Source organism: Salvelinus namaycush, chromosome 11 (assembly GCF_016432855.1).
Source record: "Salvelinus namaycush isolate Seneca chromosome 11, SaNama_1.0, whole genome shotgun sequence".
Classification (NCBI taxonomy): Eukaryota; Metazoa; Chordata; class Actinopteri; order Salmoniformes; family Salmonidae; genus Salvelinus; species Salvelinus namaycush.
The window spans coordinates 43,053,740-43,070,778 of NC_052317.1; the positions used below are offsets into that span (position 1 = coordinate 43,053,740).

The window sequence follows — 17,039 nt, forward strand, 5'->3', positions numbered from 1 at the left end:
TATAGTGTCAACTGTAAAGTTTGGTGGAGGAGGAATAATGGTCTGGGTCTGTTTTTCATGGTTTGGGCCCCTTAGTTCCAGTGAAGGGAAATCTTAACGCTACAGCCTACAATTACATTCTAGACGATTCTGTGCTTCCAACTTTGTCGCAACAGTTTGGGGAAGGCCCTTTCCTGTTTCAGCATGACAATGCCCCCGTGCACAAACGAGGTCCATACAGAAATGGTTTGTCGAGATCGGTGTGGAAGAACTTGACTGGCCTGCACAGAGCCCTGACCTCAACCCCATCAAAGTCCTTTTGGATTAATTGGAGGCTTAGCCTCGAGTACGGGCTTAATCGCCCAACATCAGTGCCAGACCTCACTAATGCTCTTGTGGCTGAAAGGAAGCAAGTCCACCCGGAGAGGCCTACAAACCACAGTGTCTCGCACCCACTGTGACATTTGGTGGAGTATTGGTGATGATCTGGGGGTGCTTCAGGAAGGCTGGAATCGGCCAGATTTGTCTTTGTGAAGGACACATGAATCAAGCCACGTACAAGGTTGTCCTGGAAGAAAATGTGCTTCCTTCTGCTCTGACAATGTTCCCCAACTCTGAGGATTGGTTTTATCCAGCAGGACAATGCTCCATGCCACACAGCCAGGTCAGTCAAGGTGTGGATGAAGGACCACCAGATCAAGACCCTGTCATAGCCAGCCCAGTCTCCAGACCTGAACCCCATTGAAAACCTCTGGAATGTGATCAAGAGGAATATGGATGGTCACAAGCCATCAAACAAAGCCGAGCTGCTTGAATTTTTGCGCCAGGAGAACCATTCACACAGACCTGATACTTGTATTTTGGTTACAGGGTCTGTGAAGTCACCCAACATCAATGTGAAAGACTGGTGGAGAGCATGCCAAGACGCAAGAAAGCTGTGATTGAAAATCAGGGTTTTTCCACCAAATATTGATTTCTGAACTCTTCCTAATTTAAATCATTTGTATTCTGTTTAAAAATGAATAGGAACTTATTTTCTTTGCATTATTCGAGGTCTGACAACACTGCATCTTTTTTGTTATTTTGACCAGTTGTCAGTTTCTGCAAATAAATGCTCTAAATGATAATATTTTTATTTGGAATTTGGGAGAAATGTTGTCAGTAGTTTATAGAATAAAACAAAAATGTTAATTTTACCCAAACACGTACCTATAAATAGTAAAACCAGAGAAACGGATCATCTTGCAGTGATCTATTAATTCTTTCCAGAGCCCTATACTTACATTCGTTTTTTCCCCAACTAGTACCTGGGACCCTCAGACGAGTCTTTGTGAGGCTTTTGGGCGTCCTAGAGCAAAATAATCGACATGTACGCGTTCGTGAGCCCTTTCCCATCAATGCAGAGGTTAAAAGTAAGAAAACAGGCACCCACTTATGGAAACTCGTATCAGATTGCGTAATGACCCTACCGCTTATTCGAAAACATGCCACAGATGTAAGAGGATGAAACTAGGCTATAGATACGTGCAGCTTAGGTTGCAGTCGGTTGCGTTGCAGTTGCATATGAAAAACGGTGCTCCGCCCTCTTCGGTAAATTATCCTATCATGTGTGTCCTAATGTTATATTGGTCAGTGTTTACTGCGAGCTGATTGGATAAACCAGACCAGAGTGGGCGGGGGATCATCAGAGGTTATAAAAGCCACCCCTCATAGACGTTCGTTGCTTCCCGAAATAATCAACATTCATTCAACAAAGGCTGTGCCCTGGCATCGAAACGGCGTCAAGGCTGGACTAACACGGACAATAACGGGGTAAGCTAAATTAAATATCTGGTTTTATTATATGATATAAAGTTTGGGATATCAACCGTACGAATATGTTCGAGTTGTCAAGAGCTGAGTCAACTTCAACCCTATTGTAGTCTAGCTAGCGCGGTTAGCATATCTAGCTAAAGTTACTGTTAGCGAACATGACGTGTTTTTAAAAACAATGGAAGCTCAATGGACGTTAGAACTAGTTCAGTCTAGATACCTCTTTAGGTAATGTAGACATTTTGAATGCACTTTCACAATGCCACGAATATATTTTAATAGGTTTTTTGTTGAAAATATCAAGTGTTTCTGTTAACTTTTGTTTGTTTCATTTCAACTGTAACGTTAGTACACTAGTAAAATTTGAATGAGTTAGCGAGACTTGTAGCGTTGTGTGACCACTGATACAACCGTGTCCACTTGACTCGGTTATATCAGCTAGTGACAAATGTTTTACTGTCTCACACAGGAATCCCGTTTTAAATGAGCACTTAACCATCCAACAAACATCTATGTCAAGACTACCAACGGACCACATCTAGCTGCCGTGTCTTCTGTCTCTCGCATTGGACCACAGTGACAGTGCATACCTAATCTAAATCCGAGTATCAGCTAAATTAACCGACACCCAAAATGGTTCAGAATAAGAATACCACCCCAGAGGTCACTGGCATCCACCGCTCTTTAAATGTGAGTTACTCTTTTTGTTTGTAATTACTGCTTCTAAAAGTCATTATCCAAATGTGTTTCCTAATTGAATAGAAGTATTGAAGAAGCTAACTGATTCAAAGGCTGGAGGAACATGCATTACATTATTGTGAACGGATGTTGCTCAGTCATTGCATGTCTTCTGTGTTAATTTTAGCCCAGTCAGTCAGTATCCCAGACCATACTATTTCAGTCAGTGACAGCTAGGTATGTATAACTTCCTGGGGAGAGTGCAGAAGTGTAACTGTGGTCACTCTGTGGTGTCTCACGTTTGCCCAATATTAGACCTCTGATTTAATTACTTAATTAATGACACAGGGTATTAGACAGAGGTTCCAATTTGTTTTGCCCCACAACCCCATTTTCATATCTGAAAGTTCTTGTGACCCCGACCGTGTACAATTTTTTTAAATTAACAGCCAATGTTTACTTTTATATTTGAAGCTATGGCAGACAATTGAAAAATATTCAAAAAATTAAAGGTCAAATCATGGCATCAGTGATCTTCAGGTCGGAAAGTCGACGCTCTAGAAAGAGGCCCGAGTTCCCGAGTTGGAATTCCGAGTTGGATGACCGTGCAAAAAGTATATTCCCAGTTGGAGCTCGTTTGTCCTCAAAGTTCACAGTAGTCTTGAATGCAGCATTAAGGTTTAGAGGGTGACTGCAGGGTGTTGCCTTAGAGTCAGCAACTAAACTCCTCCGTAGTGACATGTAAATGGGGCGGCAGGGTAGCCTAGTGGTTAGAGCTTTGGACTAGTAACCGAAAGGTTGCAAGATCAGAACTCCGAGCTGACAACGTAAAAATCTGTCATTCTGCCCCTGAACAAGGCAGTTAACCCCACTGTTCCTAGGCCGTCATTGAAAATAAGAATTTGTTATATACCGACTTGCCTAGTTAAATAAAGGTTAAATAAAAAAATGCATTCGGTCTCATCACAGCTCGACCAGCTGTTCGATTTTACTTACAGGGATGTCAACTGAGCCAGGATAACAGTCAAACGGATTGGGAAGTAGGTCCCAAAGTGCTCTTCCAGGTGTAGGAGGTGAGCAGTCATCACTTGTGTGGGACACTTACTGATGTTGTTTTCTGTTAGAAACATGCACAGCCGAGGGAAGGGGGCATGGTTCGCTTTTGAACTACTCTCTCCTATAATTATATCCTCGTTAGTACACTAGTAAACGTTAGTACACTCAAGTCAAATTTGAATGAGCTAGCGAGGCTTGTAGCGTTGTGTGACCACTGATACAACCGTGTCCACTTGACTCGCTTATATCCTCTGATTCCGTCACTCATCTGTAGAATGTTTTTTTATTTCCCCTGCATGCTTGCGTTGAGTTTGTTCAGGTCCCCAAATATCCCTGTTACATAGGCAAGGGGACACTTTCTTTTCATTTCACAGAAAGTCAAGCAAGTTTTTTTTATTTATATATATATATATTTTAAACACATCCATTGTGAAAGACAACAGTTCCTCTATCAATGGACAGTCTTTCCAAGTCTCCTCGTCGATAACCACTAAGCCTCTGTGTGTCATGCTCTGATCCACGTAGTTTTTCTAACCGTGGATGTGGTTTGATGTAGTTTACAATCCAAGTTACCTGCCGCAGTATATCTGAATTACTGTGCTCGGCTCTTTTGCCGCCAGTTGCACTCGGTGTATCGCACAATGCGTCCATATGGCAGAGGGAGACCCATTCATAGTTAGAGTGCAGAGGTCTGCCCACCGTCCCACCATAGATGGAGCCCCATCTGTGCGAAAGCCCACCATTCTATCCCATGGATTCTGTTTTTCTTCAATATAGCCACGCAGCACACTGAACATCCACTGTGTCGGATCATACTCTGGAATCGTGTGACCGAACCATATGTCCTCGTGATTAGCATCCCCTAGGAGAGTTTTCAGACCACTTGACTTTATCCACATTTTGTTACAACCCGAAGCACACAGCCAAGACAACGCAGGAGTGGTTTCGGGATAAGTCTCTGAATGTCATTGAGTGGCCCAGCCAGAGCCTGGACTTGAACCCGATCTTTGGAGAGACCTGAAAATAGCTGTGCAGAAACCCTCCCCATCTAACCTGACAGAGCTTGAGAGGATCTGCAGAGGAGAATGGGTGTAACACCCCAAATACAGGTGTGCCAAGCTTGTAGCTTCGTACCCATCATACTCAATGCTGTAATCGTTGCCAAAGGTGCTTTAACAAAGAACTGAGTAATGGGTCTGAATACCTACTGTGATTTTTTTTTTCTCTCCAGTTTTTTATTTTTAAATTGGAAAAAATGTCTAAGCCTGTTTTTGCTTTGTTATTGTGGAGTATTGTGTGTAGATTGATGAGGGGGGAAAAAATATTTAATACATTTTAGAGTAAGGCTGTAATCTAACAACATATGGAAAAAGTCAATGGGTGGGCATTTCGGCCCTCACAGCAAAAGTCAGTTTGGACAGCATACACTGGGAGTTTGAGTCGTTCGGTTTCCTCTTGATTGCTAGCAATAACTATTAAATTAAGAATTTTTGATTTCTGACAAAGGTATTGATTGTGAGTTTCTGTGCCTCTGCTTCCCCACACATTGTTTTCACCATATCAAAGTCAGCAATAGTTTGTGGTTTCATAGCTTAGCTGGCCTAGCGAATCACTGTGGGAATTATTCAAGTGCAACTCGAGTGTGGCCTTTTCCCATGAGCTAAGGGCACTCTGGTTGGGGGGTGGGGGGTAGCATCAAACTGCTCTTAATAGTTTATTGTTCCCTGCTCAGTGAACCCCCCCCCCCCCACCCTGTCACAGAACCTTTTAGCAGGTAGGTTAGTCATTGGCCCGTACCCCCCCACCCCCCCCCCACCCTGTCACAGAACCTTTTAGCAGGTAGGTTAGTCATTGGCCCGTACCCCCCCACCCCCCCCCCCCACCCTGTCACAGAACCTTTTAGCGGGTAGGTTAGTCATTGGCCCGTACCCCCCCACCCATCCTGTCACGGAACCTTTTAGCGGGTAGGTTAGTCATTGGCCCGTCAGTCGAAGGGATGTTACGTTTAACCTGGAGGTCAGCCAGGGTCTGAAGAGGAGTTGGTTTGGACTAAATCGGTCCCTTGGCCCGTGGAGCAATGTTTAGTCTTTCCTGTGGCTTCATATGGCCTTGTGATGTGAATGACTCTCCTCTAGGCTGTGTCAAACTCAACGCCTAGTCTGTTTCTGTTCTGTTCCTCCCTTAGGTCCAAAACCCTTTCAATTCTGAAGATTATACCAAAACAGACTCCAGTCTCCACGAGTCAAACTTACATTTAGATTGTCCCCCAAGACCTGGTAAGTTCCTGGCATCAAAGTCCCTTTTGATTTGGGATTTACTGTTTCTGATTTGATTTTAACACACACACACACACACACACACACACACACACACACACACACACACACACACACACACACACACACACACACACACAGGGGCCATCTGACTCGTAGTAACCTTGCTATGAGGATATCATCACTATGCTGGCATATCATATACTACCTCTGCTGCTTTCATCTGCCTGATAACAGAACCACCGTCACAACTCTCCCCGGGCCCGGTTTCCCCAAAACCATCTTAAGGCTAAATTCATCGTTAGTCTTCGTAGGAGCGTCGTTATATCTCTGCCCGGTTTCCCCAAAACCATCTTAAGGCTAAATTCATCGTTAGTCTTCGTAGGAGCGTCGTTATATCTCTGCCCGGTTTCCCCAAAACCATCTTAAGGCTAAATTCATCGTTAGTCTTCGTAGGAGCGTCGTTATATCTCTGCCCGGTTTCCCCAAAACCACCGTAAGGATAAATCCATCGTTAGTCTTCGTAGGAGCGTCGTTATATCTCTGCCCGGTTTCCCCAAAACCACCGTAAGGATAAATCCATCGTTAGTCTTCGTAGGAGCGTCGTTATATCTCTGCCCGGTTTCCCAAAACCATCGTTAATTAACATTGTACTTGAAAAGGCTTGTTCTCTAACGCCTGCCTCAGACCACAAACAGAACGAAGAAGTTAGAAGTCTGTCTCTATGACCAATGATCACTTCAGAACAAAGTTGACTACAAATACAACGTTGTCATATCTCTGCACAATTGATGCAAAACGGCGACAGTGGGCTATAGGCGGCGACAGTGGGCGGCGACAGTGGGCTATAGGCGACGATTACAGTGGGCTATAGGAGGCGGCGCCAGTGGGCTATAGGAGGCGGCGCCAGTGGGCTATAGGCGGCGACGACAGTGGGCTATAGGCGGCGACGACAGTGGGCTATAGGCGGCGACGACAGTGGGCTATAGGCGGCGACGACAGTGGGCTATAGGCGGCGACGACAGTGGGCTATAGGCGGCGACGATTACAGTGGGCTATAGGCGGCGACAGTGGGCGGCGACAGTGGGCTATAGGCGGCGACGATTACAGTGGGCTATAGGCGGCGACGCCAGTGGGCTATAGGCGGCGACGATTACAGTGGGCTATAGGCGGCGACGCCAGTGGGCTATAGGCGGCGACGCCAGTGGGCTATAGGCGGCGACGCCAGTGGGCTATAGGCGGCGACGCCAGTGGGCTATAGGCGGCGACGCCAGTGGGCTATAGGCGGCGACGCCAGTGGGCTATAGGCGGCGACGCCAGTGGGCTATAGGCGGCGACGCCAGTGGGCTATAGGCGGCGACGCCAGTGGGCTATAGGCGGCGATTACAGTGGGCTATAGGCGGCGATTACAGTGGGCTATAGGCGGCGATTACAGTGGGCTATAGGCGGCGGCGATTACAGTGGGCTATAGGCGGCGACGATTACAGTGGGCTATAGGCGGCGACGCCAGTGGGCTATAGGCGACGACGCCAGTGGGCTATAGGCGGCGACGCCAGTGGGCTATAGGCGGCGATTACAGTGGGCTATAGGCGGCGATTACAGTGGGCTATAGGCGGCGACGATTACAGTGGGCTATAGGCGGCGACGATTACAGTGGGCTATAGGCGGCGATTACAGTGGGCTATAGGCGGCGGCGATGCCAGTGGGCTATAGGCGGCGACGCCAGTGGGCTATAGGCGGCGACGCCAGTGGGCTATAGGCGGCGGCGATGCCAGTGGGCTATAGGCGGCGGCGATGCCAGTGGGCTATAGGCGGCGGCGATGCCAGTGGGCTATAGGCGGCGGCGATGCCAGTGGGCTATAGGCGGCGGCGATGCCAGTGGGCTATAGGCGGCGGCGATGCCAGTGGGCTATAGGCGGCGGCGATGCCAGTGGGCTATAGGCGGCGGCGATGCCAGTGGGCTATAGGCGGCGGCGATGCCAGTGGGCTATAGGCGGCGGCGATGCCAGTGGGCTATAGGCGGTCATATCTTTCTATGAGCTGATCTGTCGTCAGTATTGTGAAATGATTTCAAATGTTTAGGAAAGATTTTAATGGAGAAAAGCTGATCCGAGAGCAGTGTTCCGGTTCTTTCCGGTCCTAGAACCGCTGCACCGCGACCCACTTAGTGACCGCTCTCCCGTTCTGTACCCAGGATGTGTTGTGGTGCCGTCTCAATTCTGTCCTCTCGTTCTCTCTCTCTCTCTCGTCCAAATACACTCAACCAGCTGGCCTGTGACTCTGGATGTATGCCATCAACTGTCCCCTTGTTTGCACAATGTCCCTCATCTCCTATCCTCCTCCCTCCTTAGACATGCCAGCCAGCCAGCCTATTGACATCCCAGATGCCAAGAAGAGGACCAACAAGAAGAAGAAGAAGAGATGCAGGGCCACCGACAGCTTCACCGGGCGATTCCAAGGCAAGTCACTAGAAAATTAATTTTTAAATGATTATCCACTGTCTAATGAAAGCATCCGAGTTATATAATATATAACTATATAATATATATATATATATAATAATCCCAATCGTATACATCCATGTGTGTTGCCCCGATCAGTCCCCAACCTTTACATTTAACTAACGGACCAAACAGACTAGCTTTTATCTCAAGCATCCTTCATGAAATATGCTTATTTGTTGTTTTTTGTCAGATTCAATTTTATTTGTCACATGCACTGAATACAACAGGTGTAGTAGACCTCACAGTGAAATGCTGAATACAACAGGTGTAGTAGACCTCACAGTGAAATGCTGAATACAACAGGTGTAGTAGACCTCACAGTGAAATGCTGAATACAACAGGTGTAGTAGACCTTACAGTGAAATGCTGAATACAACAGGTGTAGTAGACCTTACAGTGAAATGCTGAATACAACAGGTGTAGTAGACCTTACAGTGAAATGCTGAATACAACAGGTGTAGTAGACCTTACAGTGAAATGCTGAATACAACAGGTGTAGTAGACCTCACAGTGAAATGCTGAACACAACAGGTGTAGTAGACCTTACAGTGAACTGCTGAATACAACAGGTGTAGTAGACCTCACAGTGAAATGCTGAATACAACAGGTGTAGTAGACCTCACAGTGAAATGCTGAATACAACAGGTGTAGTAGACCTTACAGTGAAATGCTGAATACAACAGGTGTAGTAGACCTCACAGTGAAATGCTGAATACAACAGGTGTAGTAGACCTTACAGTGAAATGCTGAATACAACAGGTGTAGTAGACCTTACAGTGAAATGCTGAATACAACAGGTGTAGTAGACCTTACAGTGAAATGCTGAATACAACAGGTGTAGTAGACCTCACAGTGAAATGCTGAATACAACAGGTGTAGTAGACCTCACAGTGAAATGCTGAATACAACAGGTGTAGTAGACCTTACAGTGAAATGCTGAATACAACAGGTGTAGCAGACCTCACAGTGAAATGCTGAATACAACAGGTGTAGTAGACCTCACAGTGAAATGCTGAATACAACAGGTGTAGTAGACCTCACAGTGAAATGCTGAATACAACAGGTGTAGTAGACCTTACAGTGAAATGCTGAATACAACAGGTGTAGTAGACCTCACAGTGAAATGCTGAATACAACAGGTGTAGTAGACCTTAGAGTGAAATGCTGAATACAACAGGTGTAGTAGACCTCACAGTGAAATGTTGAATACAACAGGTGTAGTAGACCTCACAGTGAAATGCTGAATACAACAGGTGTAGTAGACCTTACAGTGAAATGCTGAATACAACAGGTGTAGTAGACCTCACAGTGAAATGCTGAATACAACAGGTGTAGTAGACCTTACAGTGAAATGCTGAATACAACAGGTGTAGTAGACCTCACAGTGAAATGCTGAATACAACAGGTGTAGTAGACCTCACAGTGAAATGCTGAATACAACAGGTGTAGTAGACCTCACAGTGAAATGCTGAATACAACAGGTGTAGTAGACCTCACAGTGAAATGCTGAATACAACAGGTGTAGTAGACCTCACAGTGAAATGCTGAATACAACAGGTGTAGTAGACCTCACAGTGAAATGCTGAATACAACAGGTGTAGTAGACCTCACAGTGAAATGCTGAATACAACAGGTGTAGGTAGACCTTACAGTGAAATGCTGAATACAACAGGTGTAGTAGACCTTACAGTGAAATGCTGAATACAACAGGTGTAGTAGACCTCACAGTGAAATGCTGAATACAACAGGTGTAGTAGACCTTACAGTGAAATGCTGAATACAACAGGTGTAGTAGACCTCACAGTGAAATGCTGAATACAACAGGTGTAGTAGACCTCACAGTGAAATGCTGAATACAACAGGTGTAGTAGACCTCACAGTGAAATGCTGAATACAACAGGTGTGGTAGACCTCACAGTGAAATGCTGAATACAACAGGTGTAGTAGACCTCACAGTGAAATGCTGAATACAACAGGTGTAGTAGACCTTACAGTGAAATGCTGAATACAACAGGTGTAGTAGACCTCACAGTGAAATGCTGAATACAACAGGTGTAGTAGACCTCACAGTGAAATGCTGAATACAACAGGTGTAGTAGACCTCACAGTGAAATGCTGAATACAACAGGTGTAGTAGACCTTACAGTGAAATGCTGAATACAACAGGTGTAATAGACCTTACAGTGAAATGCTGAATACAACAGGTGTAGTAGACCTCACAGTGAAATGCTGAATACAACAGGTGTAGTAGACCTTACAGTGAAATGCTGAATACAACAGGTGTAGTAGACCTCACAGTGAAATGCTGAATACAACAGGTGTAGTAGACCTTACAGTGAAATGCTGAATACAACAGGTGTAGTAGACCTCACAGTGAAATGCTGAATACAACAGGTGTAGTAGACCTCACAGTGAAATGCTGAATACAACAGGTGTAGTAGACCTTACAGTGAAATGCTGAATACAACAGGTGTAGTAGACCTCACAGTGAAATGCTGAATACAACAGGTGTAGTAGACCTCACAGTGAAATGCTGAATACAACAGGTGTAGACCTCACAGTGAAATGCTGAATACAACAGGTGTAGTAGACCTCACAGTGAAATGCTGAATACAACAGGTGTAGTAGACCTCACAGTGAAATGCTGAATACAACAGGTGTAGTAGACCTTACAGTGAACTGCTGAATACAACAGGTGTAGTAGACCTCACAGTGAAATGCTGAATACAACAGGTGTAATAGACCTTACAGTGAAATGCTGACTACAACAGGTGTAGTAGACCTCACAGTGAAATGCTGAATACAACAGGTGTAGTAGACCTGACAGTGAAATGATGAATACAACAGGTGTAGTAGACCTCACAGTGAAATGCTGAATACAACAGGTGTAGTAGACCTCACAGTGAAATGCTGAATACAACAGGTGTAGTAGACCTTACAGTGAAATGCTGAATACAACAGGTGTAGTAGACCTCACAGTGAAATGCTGAATACAACAGGTGTAGTAGACCTCACAGTGAAATGCTGAATACAACAGGTGTAGTAGACCTCACAGTGAAATGCTGAATACAACAGGTGTAGTAGACCTCACAGTGAAATGCTGAATACAACAGGTGTAGTAGACCTCACAGTGAAATGCTGAATACAACAGGTGTAGTAGACCTCACAGTGAAATGCTGAATACAACAGGTGTAGTAGACCTCACAGTGAAATGCTGAATACAACAGGTGTAGTAGACCTCACAGTGAAATGCTGAATACAACAGGTGTAGTAGACCTCACAGTGAAATGCTGAATACAACAGGTGTAGTAGACCTCACAGTGAAATGCTGAATACAACAGGTGTAGTAGACCTCACAGTGAAATGCTGAATACAACAGGTGTAGTAGACCTCACAGTGAAATGCTGAATACAACAGGTGTAGTAGACCTCACAGTGAAATGCTGAATACAACAGGTGTAGTAGACCTCACAGTGAAATGCTGAATACAACAGGTGTAGTAGACCTCACAGTGACATGCTGAATACAGCAGGTGTAGTAGACCTTACAGTGAAATGCTGACTTACAAGCCCTTAACCAACAATGCAGTTTTAAGAAAAATTAGTGTTAAGTAATAAAACTAATAATTAAAGAGCATTTTACTTCAATATTATTTTAATAAAGAGCATGAGTTAATGCGCACCCAGAGACAATAAGGTGCTGACTAATGGCAAATAAACTGTAAGCTATAAAAAGTTTATCTCTGTGTATATCTCCCAGTAATTTATTAGGTAACCACCAATGTTTCGGCGTCACTGTGCCTTCTTACCCAATAAATGACTTGGATTTTATGTACCGTGCATTTGGAAAGTACTCAGACCCCTTGACGTTGTCCATATTTTGTTACGTTTACAGCCTTGATTAATTTCCCTCGTCAATCTACACACAATACCCCATAATGACAAAGCAAAAAAACTGAAATATCACATTTCCATAAGTATTCAGACCCTTTACTCGGTACTTTGTTGAAGCACCTTTAGCAGCGATTACAGCCTTGAGTCTTCTTTGGTATGACGCTACAAGCTTGGCACACCTGTTTTGGGAGTTTCTCCCATTCTTCTCTGCAGATCTCAAGCTCTGTCAAATGTTGGATCGGGTTCAAGTCCGGGCTCTGGTTGGGCAACTCAAGGACAGAGAATTGTCCCGAAGCCACTCCTGTATTGCCTTGGCTGTGTGCTTATGGTCGTTGTCCTGTTGGAAGGTGGATCTTCGCCCCAGTCTGTGCTCTTGAGTGCTCTGGAGCAGGTTTTCATCAAGGACCTCTGTAGTTTGCTCCGTTCATCTTTCCCTCGATCCTGACTAGTCTCCCAGTCCCTGCCGCTGAAAAACATCCCCACAGCATGATGCTGCCACCACCATGCTTCACCGTAGGGATGGTGCCAGGTTTCCTCCAGACGTGACGCTTGGTAGTCAGGCCAACAAGTTCAATCTTGGTTTCATCAGACAAGAGAATCTTGTTTCTCACGGTCAGAGTCCTTTAGGTGCCTTTTGGCAAACTCCAAGCGGCAGTCATGTGCCTTTTACTGAGGAGTGGCTTCCTTCTGGCCAGTCTACCATAAAGGCCTGAATGGTGGAGTGCTGCAGAGATGGTTGTCCTTCTGGAAGATTCTCCCATCTCAACAGATGGAACTCTGGAGCTCTGTCAGAGTGACCATTGGGTTCTTGGTCACCTCCCTGACCAAGTCCTTTCTCCCCCGATTGCTCAGTTTGGCCGGGCGGCTCAATTTCAAGTCTCATAGCAAAGGGTCTGAATACTTATGTAAATAAGGTTTTGTATTTGTAATAAATTATCGTTAGTCATTACGGGTACAATATTGTGTAGATTGGTGAGGGGGGGGAGAAATAATTTCATCAATTGAATAAAGCTGTAACGTAATTTGTAAAGGGTCTGAATACTTTCCGAATGCACTGTACATATAGTGTGCGAAGCTGCGTTTTGATAGCGGCCATGTTAATATTTTGTCACCAGATGTGTACGTGCTGCAGATGGAGGTGCTGGGCGAGGGGGCCTATGCTGTCGTCCAGACCTGTATCAACCTCATCACCCAGAAGGAATATGCTGTCAAGGTACTGTTCTCTACTCTCTGCCCCCCTCCAATTTCTGCCCCGCCCCCCCTCCAATTTCTGCCCGTCCCCCCCCTCCAATTTCTGCCCCCCCTCTACAATTTCGCCCCGCCCTCTTCTCTCACCCACACTCCACCCTGATTTTACATGCATCTCCTCTGTGGCTGACTGAATATCTAGAAAGGGTCACATTCTATAAAACTCCCAGATAATTTGTGTTTGAACCAGGTTTCAGGATCACGGTGTGCCAAAACGTTAGTTCAGACATGCCATAAAGTGTAAATGACAGTGTGCTACTTTATTTCCCCAAGGTTGATATCTGTTAGTCTACAGCACCTTGTTAATGTTGTTGGGCGTTAGAGGTTTGGATATCAACACAAGGCTTAGACTGGAGCTAAACTAGCGACCGGAGACCATTTTGACTTCGCATTCTCTGCTACCTGGAAAACTAGCCCTGAGCTGCGTCCCAAATGGTATCCCATTCAGTACAGTACTCGCTATGTAGGGAATAGGGGGGCAGTTGGGATGCAACTCTAGATACTCCTTGTGTTTCATCAGCCATGTACACACAATACACAATTTCCCTTCAGACTGTTGGGAAATATCTACGCCGAGTGGGTAGACTCCGGGCAGATTGGAAGCGGTTAGGTATGTTTGATTTTACTATTTTGGCATAGCTTGTTGCTGCCTCTGTCTGTTGTGGCTGTGAGACACGGTCATCACTGCGTGGGGTGCCCTGTAGCCAGTGTTATTTAAATGGTAGCTGTGAGATGTGGTGTGCCCTGTAGCCAGTGTGTTATTTAAATGGTAGCTGTGAGATGTGGTGTGTCCTGTAGCCAGTGTTTTATTTAAATGGTAGCTGTGAGATTGTGTGTCCCTGTAGCCAGTGTGTTTTTAATGGTAGCTGTGAGATGTGGTTGCCTGTAGCCAGTGTGTTATTTAATGGTAGCTGTGAGATGTGGTGTGCCTGTAGCCAGTGTGTTATTTAAATGGTACTGTGAGATGTGTTGTGTCCTGTGCAGTTTGTTATTAAATGGTAGCTGTGAGATGTGGTGTCCTGTAGCCAGTGTGTTATTTAAATGGTAGCTGTGAGATGTGGTGTGCCTGTAGCCAGTGTGTTATTTAAATGGTAGCTGTGAGTGTGTGTGCCCTGAGCCAGTGTGTTTATTTAAATGGTAGCTGTGAGATGTGGTGTGTCCTGTAGCCAGTGTGTTTATTTAAATGGTAGCTGTGATGTGGGGTGTGTCCTGTAGCCAGTGTGTTATTTAAATGGTAGCTGTGAGATGTGGGTGTCCCTGTAGCCAGTGTTTATTTAAATGGTAGCTGTGAGATGTGTGTGCCCTGTAGCCAGTGTGTTTTTTAAATGGTAGCTGTGGAGATGGGTGTGCCCTGTAGCCAGTGTGTTATTTAATGGTAGCTGTGAGTGTGGTTGCCCTTAGCCAGTGTGTTATTTAAATGGTAGCTGTGAGATGTGGTGTCCCTGTAGCCAGTGTGTTATTTAAATGGTAGCTTGTGAGATGTGGTGTGCCCTGTAGCCAGTGTGTTATTTAAATGGTAGCTGTGAGATGTGTGTGGCCCTGTAGCCATTGTGTATTTAAATGGTAGCTGTGAGATGTGTGTGTGCCCTGTAGCCAGTGTGTTATTTAAATTAGCTGTGAGATGTGGTGTGCCCTGTAGCCAGTGTTATTTAAATGGTAGCTGTGAGATGTGGGGTGCCCTGTAGCCAGTGTTATTTAAATGGTAGCTGTGAGATGTGGTGTGCCCTGTAGCCAGTGTGTTATTTAAATGGTAGCTGTGAGATGTGTGTGCCTGTAGCCAGTGTGTTATTTAAATGGTAGCTGTGAGATGTGTGTGTGTCCTGTAGCCAGTGTGTTATTTAAATGGTAGCTGTGAGATGTGTGTGTCCTGTAGCCAGTGTGTGTTATTTAAATGGTAGCTGTGAGATGTGTGTGCCGGTAGCCAGGTGTTATTTAAATGGTAGCTGTGAGATGTGTGTCCCTGTAGCCAGTGTGTTATTTAAATGGTAGCTGTGAGATGTGTTGTGCCCTGTAGCCAGTGTGTTTTTAAATGGTAGCTGTGAGATGTGGGGTGCCCTGTAGCCGTGTGTTTATTTAAATGGTAGCTGTGAGATGTGGGTGTGCCCTGTAGCCAGTGTGTTATTTAAATGGTAGCTGTGAGATGTGGTGTGCCCTGTAGCCAGTGTGTTATTTAAATGGTAGCTGTGATGTGTGTGTCCTGTAGCCAGTGTGTTATTTAAATGGTAGCTGTGAGATGTGGTGTGCCCTGTAGCCAGTGTTATTTAAATGTAGCTGTGAGATGTGGTGTGCCCTGTAGCCAGTGTGTTATTAAATGGTAGCTGTGAGATGTGTGTGCCCTGTAGCCAGTGTGTTTATTTAAATGGTAGCTGTGAGATGTGGTGTGCCCTGTAGCCAGTGTGTTATTTAAATGGTAGCTGTGAGATGTGGTGTGCCCTGTAGCCAGTGTGTTATTTAATGGTAGCTGTGAGATTGGTGTGTCCTGTACCATGTGTTATTAAAATGGTAGCTGTGAGATGTGGTGTCCCTGTAGCCAGTGTGTTTTATTAATGGTAGCTGTGAGATTGGGTGTCCCTGTAGCCAGTGTGTTATTTAAATGGAGCTGTGAATGTGGTGTGCCTGTAGCCAGTGGTGTATTTAAATGGTAGCTGTGAGATGTGGGTCTGGCCAGTGTGTTATTTAATGGTACTGTGAGATGTGGTGTGTCCTGTAGCCAGTGTGTTATTAAATGGTAGCTGTGAGATGTGGTGTCCTGTAGCCATGTGTTATTAAATGGTCTGTGAGATGTGGTGTCCCTGTAGCCAGTGTGTTATTTAAATGTAGCTGTGAGATGTGGTGTGCCCTGTAGCCAGTGTGTTATTTAAATGGTAGCTGTGAGATGTGGTGTGCCCTGTAGCCGTGTGTTTATTTAAATGGTACTGTGAGATGTGGTTGTCCTGTAGCCATTGTGTTTTTAAATGGTAGCTGTGAGATGTGGTGTGCCTGTAGCCAGTGTGTTATTTAATGGTAGCTGTGAGATGTGGTGGTGCCCTGTAGCCAGTGTTTTATTTAAGGGTAGCTGGGAGATGTGGTGTGCCCTGTAGCCAGTGTGTTATTTAAATGGTAGCTGTGAGATGTGTTGTGTCCTGTAGCCAGTGTGTTATTTAATGGTAGCTGAGATTGGTGTGTCCTGTAGCCAGTGGTTATTTAAATGTAGCGTGAATGTGGTGTGTCCTGTAGCCATGTGTTTATTAATGGTAGCGTGAGATGTGGTGTGCCCTGTAGCCAGTGTGTTATTTAAATGGTAGCTGTGAGATGTGGTGTGCCCTGTAGCCAGTGTGTTATTAAATGGTAGCTGTGAATGTGGTGTCCCTGTAGCCAGTGTGTTTATTAAATGGTAGCTGTGAGATGTGGTGTGCCCTGTAGCCAGTGTGTTATTTAAATGGTATTGTTGAGATGTGGTGTGCCCTGTACCAGTGTGTTATTTAAATGGTAGCTGTGAGATGTGGTGTGCCCTGTAGCCAGTGTGTTATTTAAATGTACTGTGAGATGTGGTGTGCCCTGTAGCCAGTGTGTTATTTAAATGGTAGCTGTGAGATGTGGTGTGCCCTGTAGCCA

At 45.2% G+C, this 17,039-nt stretch overlaps 1 protein-coding gene across 1 annotated transcript in view; it reads left to right on the forward strand.

Annotated features, from left to right (window-relative positions):
- Positions 1–1,705: 1,705 nt before the first annotated feature.
- Positions 1,706–17,039, forward strand: part of LOC120056207 (MAP kinase-interacting serine/threonine-protein kinase 2-like) — a 63,709-nt gene continuing 48,375 nt past the window's right edge. The window contains exons 1-5 of the mRNA XM_039004450.1: positions 1,706–1,791; positions 2,261–2,481; positions 5,711–5,801; positions 8,153–8,260; positions 13,313–13,410. Of these exons, the coding sequence (XP_038860378.1) occupies positions 2,425–2,481; positions 5,711–5,801; positions 8,153–8,260; positions 13,313–13,410 (354 nt within the window). The 5' untranslated portion in view covers positions 1,706–1,791; positions 2,261–2,424. The remainder of the gene's footprint in view (positions 1,792–2,260; positions 2,482–5,710; positions 5,802–8,152; positions 8,261–13,312; positions 13,411–17,039) is intronic.